Consider the following 10,397-nt stretch of genomic DNA (forward strand, 5'->3'; position numbering starts at 1 on the left):
TTCAGAGTACTGTAATTTTCCTTGAAAAGATCTTTGACTTCTTTAGTTAGGTTAATTCCAAGGTATTTCATTTTCCTCGGTGTATTGTAAAAGGTATTGTTTATATAATTTCCCTCTCAGTGTGTTTGTTATCTGTGTAGAGGAATGTTATTGACTTTTGGGTATTGACTTTGTATCCTGCTATGCTACTGAATTTCTGTATTAATTCTAGTAACTTGTTGGTGGAGTTTTTTGGGTCTTCCAAGTAAAGTATCATGTCATCTGCGAATCTGTGAGAATTTAAGTTCTTCTTTACATATTCTTAGTCCTTCTATTTCTTTCTCTTGTCTAATGGCTGTAGCTAATGATTCCAGAACTATATTGGATAGGAGTGGTGATAGAGGACGTCCTTGTCTTGTACCAGGTCTAAGAGTAAAAGATTTCAGGTTTTCCCCATTTAAAATTATGTTAGCCATTGGGTTTTCATAAATGACTTTTGCCAGATTGAAACAGAGGTCATCTATGCGAATTTTCTGTCGGTCTTTGAACATGAATGAGTGTTGGACTTTGTCAAAAGCCTTTTCTGCATCAATGGAGATGCCCATGTAGTTTTTAGTTTTCACTCTATTGACATAGTGTATTACATTTATAGATTTTTGAATATTGAACCATCCGTGCATCCCTGGGATGAATCCAACCTGCTTATGGTGTATGATCTTCTTGATGATTTGTTGTATTCAATTTGCTAGTATTTTATTGAGGATTTTTGCATCTGTGTTCATGAGGGAGATTGGCCTATAGTTCTCTTTCTTAGTTGCATCTTTCCCTGGTTCTGGTATCAGTAAAATACTTGCCTCCAGGAATGATTTTGGGAGGATTGCTTCCTTTTCAATTTCATGGAAGATTTTGAGGATTATAGGGACTGCATCTTCTGTAAATTTCTTGTAGAATTCAGCTGTGAATCCATCCGGATCTGGACTTTTCTTTGCCGGTAGGTTTTTAATTACATCTTGTATTTCACTGGCTGTTAATTCGGTTATTGAGAGTGGTTATATCTTGTCAATTCAGTTGTGGTAATTTGTACCTTTGTAGGAATCTGACCATTTCTTCTGTGTCTTCTATTCTGTGAGAGTAAAGATTCTCAAGGGTAGGTATTGATAATCTTCCGAATTTCCACTGGATTTGTGGTAATTACACCCTTTTCATTCCTTATTGCTTGTATCTGAATTTTTTCTTTCCTCTTTTTGATGAGGTTAGCTAGGGGCATATCGATTTTATTTAATCTTTCAAAGAACCAGCTTTTTGCTTTGTTAATCCTTTGAATTATTTGCTTCATCTCAATTGAATTAATTTCTGCTCTAATCTTTATGATTTCTTCCCATCTTTGGTCTCTTGTTTTGGCTCACTCTTCCTTTTATAGTTGCTGGAGGTGCAGCAGTAGGGTATTTATTTGTTCCCGTTCTGTTTTCCTAATGTGTGAGTTCATAGCTATGAATTTCTCTCTGAGAACTGCTTTCATCGTATCCTATAAATTCCGATAAGTTGTGCTTGATTTTTCATTGACTTGTAGAGATTGTTGAATTTCTTGTTTAATTTCTTCTGTGACCCATTGGTTGCTGAGTAGGGTGTTGTTTAATTTCCATGTATTTAGGGATAATTTCTGGTTTCTTTTGTCATTTATTTCCAGTTTTATTGCACTGTGGTCAGATAACATGCATGGGAAAATTTCTGTTTTCTTGCATATACTTAAACATGACCTATGGATCAGTATTTGGTCGATTTTAGAAAATGACCCATGTGCAGTTGAGAAAAATGTATATTCAGCTGTGTTTGGGTGAAACACTCTGTATATGTTCACCAAGTCCATTTGTTTCAAGCTCTGGTTCAGTTCTGTTATTTCTTTCCTGTTTTTATCTGGTTGACCTATCTTTTGGAGATAAGGGGGTGTTAAGGTCTCCTGTAAAAATTGTGGTATGGGATATTAGATTTTTCATGTCCATTAAAATTTGCTTTGTATAGTTGGGTGCTTCCGTATTTGATGCATACATATTTGTGAGTGTTACCTCTTCCTCTTGAATTTTTCCCCTAACCAGTATATAGTGGCCTTCTTTATTTCACTTGATCATTGTTGGTTTGAAGTTGAGACTGTCTGAGATTGCTATCGCTGCTTTTTTCTGAGGTGCTGGGGCCTGTAATATTTTGTTTCATCCTTTGACTTTCAGCCTGTGAGTGTCTTTATGAGTTATATGTGTTTGTTCTATACAGCCTATTGTTTGTTTTTGTTTCCTAATCCACTGTGCCAGTCTGTTTCTCTCAATTTCATATAGTTTGTCCATTTACATTGATGGTTATAATTGAGATGTGTTGACTTACAATTGACAATTATTTACCTGTTGTCATTTACTCCTTTTTCTCCTGTGTTTAATTGCTTCCCCTATTTAGTTGGTTGCTTCAGTTCTTCTATGACTTTCTGCTGTTGCTTATTTACTATCAACACTATTAATTCATACATTTGAGCTGAGCTAGTGTGCTTTGCACTTGTTCTGGGTGGGCATTGGGTTTCCTTCATATGTTTCTGCATTTGATTTTTTACTGCAGATGTTATTAATTCAGCGATTTATTTTTTTATTTCCAATCTGAGTTCCTCTAATACCTTTCTGCAGCTGTTTCTTTATTTCAGAAGCCGTTGATTCATTGCTTTCAGCTGTGTGATTCCCACTTTGTTCTGTGTTAGTGTCCTCTGCACTTGTTACAGGTGGGCTTGGGTTCAGAGATTGCATTTTGTTCCTTCTCATTGTCATTTTGTATAGTACTGTCTTCTGACCTTTGTTGTAGAGCTTTGCTGCAGTTATAACCTTAGCACCTACTGAAGTTCGGGTGTAGATCTACAAAGTCTGGATTTATCTAGCTGTGCCTGGCTTGGATCTGGCTGCTGTGCTCAGCTCCTTCCTTCTGCTGCCTTTGGGAGTGAACCTGTTTTGCCCCTCTGGCAGGATGTTCTGCTCCTGGACTAGCTGGGTGGTTCTATCCCCTACTATCTCTTCAGGGATTGACGCTGCAGGGTTTCACCTCAGGCCTGTATGCCAGGCCTGAGCTAAGTTTGGAGGGGACAAGGTGGAGTAGGGGTATAGGCAGTTCTCCCCCACACTCACCTGGTCTCGGCTAGGACTGGATCTGGGGTTCCACAGAATGTGGCAGAAATTCTCACTGCGCAGCTAGGGTGGGGGCATGGTGCTGTGGAGTCTTGGGGGACCGCAAGGGGATGGAAAAGGGTCTCACCCATGCTGCACCTGGGCTGGGACCGGTAGGTCCCGCAGGCACTGGTAGCTGGAAGCGCTCCCACACACTCACAGGGCCTGGACTAGGACTGGATCTGGGGGTCCTTAGAACACGGCAGAAATTCTCATGCAGTGGGTGGCTTGCAGGGGTGCTGCAGAGTGTTGGAGGGCCCCCAAGGTTTGTGAAAGTGGGTCTCACCCAGGCTGCTCCTGGGCTGCAACAGGCAGATCCCGCAGGTGCAGGGTAGCTGGAAGGTCTCCCATACACTCAAGGGACCTGGGCTAGGACTGGATCTTGTGGTCCCTAGAATGCGGCAGGAATTCTCATGTGGCGGGCGGGATGGGGGTGGGGGTTATTGTTGAGTGGTGGGGGCAGGCCCAAGGGTTTGGAAGAGGGTCTCCCCCTTGCTGCACCTGGGCTGGGACCAGCCGGTCCTGCTGGTGCAGGGTAGCTGGAAGTTCTCCCACACACTCATAGGGCCTGGGCTAGGACTGGATCTGGGGGTCTGTAGAATGTGTCAGAAATTCTCACTGGGTGGGTTGGGGGGTGCTGCGGTATGTTGGGGGGGGCTCAAGGGGATGGAAGAGGGCCTCACCCATGCTGTGCCTGGGCTTGGACTGGCAGGTCCCGCAGGCGCAGGGTAACCAGAAGCCCTCCCACATACTCATGGGATCTGGGCTAAGACTGAATGTCTTTACTCTATTCTTCAGTGAGGCCTACTTTGTGGTCAGAAACATGGGCCCCCTTGGGTGCACTGACTTTTATTATTATTATTATATCTTTTTAGACTCTGGAAGCTGTCCTGAATTTCAAGTACTCGGGAGGCCCAGGGCACGTGGAAGGATATTACAGGAACCTCTCCCTGGGCCTGCATGTGGAAGTGGAGCCGTCTGTGTTTTTCACACGAGTCAGCACGCTCCCAGCAACCAGGTAAGCATTGCAACACTGCACCTGACAGTACTATTTGGATCTCAGGCCTCTGGTTCATTTTGGCTCTGCCACCTGCATGGTCTGTGCCATCTCACTGAGGCCTCACTGCTCTAGGTCTGAGGTTCTTCAGCAGCAGATATTTGTGCTACAGGAGCTGCTACTTGAGGCAGTCGGCCTGAGCAGGCTTGCTGCCGGGCTGCTGCTGGCAGCTCTTGCACATGGCCCTTGTGTAGACACCTTTCTTCAGGCTGACTTGCCTTTTTAGCAGCAGGGCCTTGGAAGAGAGCTTGTACAGTGGTGCCTTGTTCATGAACTTAATTCATTCCACAATTCTGGTGAAAATGGTTGTGGTCCTGTTTGTCACTGGATGCAGAGGTTGTAAGTGGAAGAAAAATTTTACCAAATATTTCTGTCTGTGAGCCAAATTGTTCACAAAGAGAATCGTTCATGAACTGAGTGAGGTATTACTGTAGCTTGAGAACTGGCAGAGCCCTGCGTTTCTTCCAGTGCTACTTCTGGTATCCAGTGAGGTGGTAGTTTATTTTGGGGCTTGGCTGTCTACGGTTGCAGGGAGTTCCCAGTCACGTGACACATGAGGTCACTTCCTCATAGAAAACCCTTCTGGTACAATGGCTGTCACTATGACTGGCCTCTCTACCCCCAATCTTCCTTGGGGGGAAAGGAATTGAATAGTTTGTCTACTTTAAAGCATATGTTAGGGGTATTTTCATAGGTGGGAGAGTGATGGTTTCTCATTCTGAGGTTTTTTTTCCCCCTCATCCTGAACTTGAACCTGTGGTGAAGGAGAGGCTGCGAGACCAAGCATCGCCTCATTGGCAGAGGCCAGCTGATTGGAAGCCCTGGGGCTCAGAGTCCTGCCCAGGTGTAGGGAGCCCTGTGGAGAGGCACCAGGCCCCTTGGAATTCAGTCCGACTCTCAGTGCTCTCAACATTGGTGGGGAGGGGAGGCTGGCTAGTATTCATTCTTAACAGAGTTAAGGAGCAGTGGTGAGAAGTATGCCTGTTTATTCCAGAACGTGTGGCAGGAGAGGAGGGGAACATCACAGGCAGACCATCCCACCAATCTTCCCAATATTTCCCAGCATAAAACAGCTGTGCTGTTGCCCATGTTAATGTTATCGTAAAAATCCATTTAAAGTGATACAGCCCTAAATAATAAGTGTGGTTTTGGTTTATAGGAAAGTCTGTTTTTCTTCCCAGACATTGCCAAATGGCCGTAGCCTGAATTAAAGGCTTAGCTGGGCCTTTTAGCATCACATTTCATCATCTATCAGTTTTCAGTCCTCAGAGTAATAATCTTCACTGCCAAGGCCTGCCTCTACTTTGAATTTGTATGAAGCATTAAAGCATTTGCCCCAAGGGAAGACTTGGCCACAATGCTGCCAAATGACACTAGGGCATGGCAGGCCCTTTCTGTGCCTCAGATCTGCTCTATCATAAACCTGCTGTGTCTCTCTTTCCCATCCCATCTGTTGCCATTACCCATATAAATAATTCTCAGAACTGGCACAGGTTGTCATTGAAGTCTTACTTTTTTTTTTTTTTTTTTTTACCTCTATTGATAATTTGGCTTCCATTTCATGGCCTGTGCTGTTCCAAATGAGAGTTTAAGGTGAGAAAAGTGCTGACCTGTGGTAGGCTACAAACAGATTGGAAGAGTTGGTTGTTAGCTGAAGTACTAGTTGGGTCCTGATCCCCACTCTGTAGCCCCTGCGTTTTTCTTCTGGCCTGTGTGTTTCTTTCGCTACCTTAAGGATTGAGAATTGACACCTGATCTTCCTTTGCCATTATTTTTAATGTAGTTTGTCTCCAAAAATCTATGGATTAAACCTCTGAAATATCTTCTAGTTACTTTATGTTCCATTGCACATTCTAGTCACTGTGGGAAGAGTCCTCTAATTGGTCCCCAGCCACCAGTATTCCTTCTGCAGCATTCTTTAGAAACTAATGTCCCCGTGTTGCTGTCCCCTACAGACTTTGCCAGGACAAAGTGCATAGTCCCTCCTGGGACCTGAAAGGTGTTTAAAGCTCTTGCCTTGACCCTTCTCTTTAACTCCTCTCTCTCCTAGCTTTTCTGCACTGCCCAGAAAGGCCCTAGTGCTCTTTGCCATTACTAACATGTGTCAAGAAGTTTACTCCCTTGAGCTTTCATGTCTTTTTCTAAAACTGTTCTTTTTCTTAAAGTATTGTTCTTTCATTTAACCTTTTGGAAAATATCTGTTTGCCCTTGAGATCTGTGTTACTATTCTTGTAGAATTTTCCTGAGCATAACTAGGCGAAGGGAGCTGTTCTCTCTGTGGGTTTCCTGTACTTACCTTGTACTTCTAATAAAGCACTTGCCAGACTATCCTGGGAGTACTTTCATTTATGCTTCATGCCAACACCTCTGAAGTTTCAGGCAGGTGCTGTAGGAAGCCCTCACTGGGGTAGGAGGTGGACAGAACACAATACTGGGTTTCCTGCAGCCTGATGGAAGCCCAGAAGACAGACTCGGCAGCACATTGAAATTCAGATCTACATAAAAGAATGATGAACCCAAGAAACGCTAAATAAGTAAATTCAGGGCTGGCCAAATCACTCAGTGGATTAAAGTACCTGCTTAGGCAGGGGCTAGGGGGTTGATTCCCAGCATGCTGTGCTGGCCCTGCCCCTGGGGCACACTGAGAGGGTGATTGAGACTGGCATGGTGGCACATGCCTGTAATCCCAGCTCTTGGGAGCCTATAAATGGTGGATCACAATGAGTCTACATAGTGAGACCCTGTAGACCCTGTACTAAATACAAAAAAAAAAAAAAGGTACATTCATATAAAGGATTTCTTCATCTCATTTCTTAACTTCTTTATTTTTAAAAAATTTTATTTGCATTTATTTCACTTTTTTAAAAAATTAATTTTATTGAGAAACATAGCAATAGACACTTTCAAAACAGGTTAGTAGGACAATTACAATCATTAATACATTGCATATTGTTCTCTTTGTAGTAGTTATTCATCGTACAAGGTGCACACATGATACCTTGTCTAAACACTATTAGTACAAATCTTTCTTCTCATTGAACTAAGAGAAAGTAGCTATATATCAATGCTAATTATTTTGTATATACGGATATCTATATATATATATTTTTTTCACTATAAAATGGTCCTTCATTTATATCCCCCTTTTTTGTTTAGTTTTGTCAGAGATAGGTATTACATTGCCACACAAATATTGTGTGTGAATTCAGCAAAGTAATCCAATATAGTCCAGTACTCCATAATAATAGTGGATTATCTGCATGACTAGCAATGTCAGAAGTTGTTGACTTGAGCCTTTTACAGCTCAGCATATTAATAGGGCTTTACTTTTATACCTTGTTTTTATACTTTTCTGCTGAATGGTTAAGACCAAGATAAAGCAAGACCTGTGTAACAAAAAAATGTAACTTTTGTATCTGACAAGGTCAGCCAAATCCCCTCAGGATTTATCCTGAAACCCTGTGCAGCAGTTTGTAGATCTTTTGTCTGTGTCAGCCATGTGGATGAGTCACGGCCATTGCTTGACCAATTTGATCTTTATGAAAACCTGAGAGAATTTTTTCTGTCCAGGTGACTCTCTTTAGGCACACAGTATATCATCGATCACTTTCCTCTGTGACCCCATAATCTCCTTGATTAGATAATTTGGGATACCACTGAGTTTTAGGATGTTACAGTATGGGTTCTCTTATATCCTGATATATTCCCGTGCTGTAAGTTTTGTTCCTTCTCTTTCTTCTGGGATATCTTTTTCCTCTGTGCAACTTGCTTCTCTGGTTTAGGAACAATGTGTTCCTTTTCAGTAAGGATCATCTCAGTATGGCAGGGGGAGCTCGTGTATGGGTTAATTGGCCATGAACTCTCTAAGTATGGCAGTGCATCTTGGGTGTTTTCCTTTATGTTCAATAACCTGAAAAATCTACATCTACACCCTTAAGATCAACATTACTCTCTGCATTTTACATGTGCAGCAAAAATTCAGCACTCTTTCTGGGCCACCGACCCTGCATCCAGCCCCACTGTTTGGCCTGGGCACACCTACTAACTCCACTATTGTAACACTGGAATGCCACACACTGCTTCTTTAATGTGACATCCATCAGATACTTGATGGCTGTTCAGATATTCATACCCTTGATGGCCTGGACAGTTTCACATGTGTTCTTAAAGTGAACATGGAGATCCAAGTCTCTTGATTTGTGTGATTTTGTGGGCTTTTCTGGGTCCAGAAACTAGCAAACCATTTTCGCAAGTCATCTCAGGCCACTCACAGGAAGAGTTAACTTCTTTAAAGACTATTGACTGTTTTAAGAAACAATAACATAATTGGCATATATACAGGTACAATATATAGCTTAAAAATACAAAGGATGTAAGGGTTAATAGAATAAAAAGTTTTTATACTATTTGGGAAGTATTACAATTTTATATAAATTTAAAATACAGTAAGTTAAAGATGCATATTATAAGCACTGGTGCAACCATTTAAGGTATGGATAATAAGCCAGAAGACCCAAAATGAAATAATAAAAATGCTTAATCCAACCAAAGAGGAAGATGTAGCAAGAAAGGAGAAGAATAACAAAGCACTTGAGAAGGTGAGGTAAGAGGATTGCAGCGTGACGCCAAACTAGACTTACAGTGAGACCTTGCCTCAAGAAGGAAGGAAGGAAAGAAATGTGTAGGGTCTTTTTCCACCCAGAGCCCAGGCCCAGTGTGTGAGTGAGACTTTCCGCCTACTTGCCTGCTCCCTGGATCCCTTTTCCAGCCAGAGCCCAAGTCCAGCATATGTGTAAGACCTTCTACATACGCTTGCTGATCCCTTTCCAGCCAGAGCCCAGGCCTAACATGCTGTAGCAAGAAGAAGCTGAGCACAGCAGCCAGACCCAGGCCAGGCACATCTAGGTGAGTTCAAACTCGGTAGATCCAGACCTAGTAAGCTGAGACACTTTACTAGGACCTGATCTATGAGAGCATTAACCAGGATGAACCAGACTGCCTGGAAGACCCATGTACATCAAGGGGAAGTGATCAGACAGAACTTAGGGGAACTAATTTAAATACAGGTTTCCAATTTAATATCTGCTTAGCTGCACAGACATAATGTTTGCTCTTGTGGTCTAAAATACAAACCCATTTGTAATAACAGTTTGTCAGCTGCTAAATATTGCTACCCACTATTAGTTTCCTAATTGTAGTTCTCTAAATATAAAACAGTAACTGCCGTAAGCACATACTCTCTCTTGGGTAAGGATAGTGGTAGGTCCTAAGACCCTGTGGAAATTCAGAAGATCATCAATAGCTACTTTGAGAATCTTTATTTTCACAGAATCGAAGACATAAAAGAAATGCACACATTCCTATAAAGGTACAAATTACTGAAACTGAATCAAGAAGATATAAGAACTCCCAATAAACCAATAACAGCCAATGAAATTCAAAATGTAATGAAAAAAACCTACTGACAAAAGTCCAGGTCCTGATGGATTAACAGCTGAATTCTAAAAAGAATTACAGAAGGTATAATCCCAATACTCCTCAAACTCTTCAATGAAATTGAAAAGGAAACAGTTCTCCCAAAATCATTCCTGGAGGCAAGTATTATACTGATACCAAAACCAGAGAAAGATGCAACTAAAAAAGAGAATGACAATCCAGTCTCCCTCATGAACATAGATGCAAAAATCTTCAATAAAATGCTAACAAAGAGAATACAGCAAACCATTAAGAAAATTATACATCATGACCAGGTAGGATTCATTCCAGGGAAGCAAGGATGGTTCAACATACACAAATCTATTAGTATACTGTATCAATAGAGCTAAATGCAAAAACCACATGATCATCTCAATTGATGCAGAAAGGCTTTTGACAAAGTCCACCACTCATTCATGTTCAAAGACCTGCAGAAAATTGGAATAGGGCAGGCCAAATAGTTCAGCAGATTAAAGCACCTGCAAGCAGATGCAGGAGCCAGAGGTTCAATCCCCGGGGCTGACGTGCCAGCCCTGCCCTGGGGGCACCCTGAGACGGCAACTGAGACTGGGTGTGGTGGTGTGTGCCTATAATCCCAGCTCATGGGAGGCTATAAACAGGTGGATCAATACGAGTCTGATCTAGTAGTGAGACCACAAACACCCTGTAGACCCTTCCCTAAATATATATATATA

General features: G+C 42.1%; 1 protein-coding gene across 5 annotated transcripts in view; it reads left to right on the forward strand.

Moving 5' to 3' along the window:
• The window catches only part of Trappc9 (trafficking protein particle complex 9), an 847,990-nt gene that overhangs the window by 604,924 nt on the left and 232,669 nt on the right, over positions 1 to 10,397 (forward strand). For all 5 annotated transcript variants that reach the window (XM_023723940.1, XM_023723939.1, XM_023723941.1 and 2 more), the window contains one exon: positions 4,046 to 4,188. In XM_023723940.1, coding sequence (XP_023579708.1) covers positions 4,046 to 4,188 — 143 coding nt within the window. The remainder of the gene's footprint in view (positions 1 to 4,045; positions 4,189 to 10,397) is intronic.

This window comes from Octodon degus, unplaced genomic scaffold (genome assembly GCF_000260255.1).
Source record: "Octodon degus isolate 3935 unplaced genomic scaffold, OctDeg1.0 scaffold00104, whole genome shotgun sequence".
NCBI lineage: Eukaryota > Metazoa > Chordata > Mammalia > Rodentia > Octodontidae > Octodon > Octodon degus.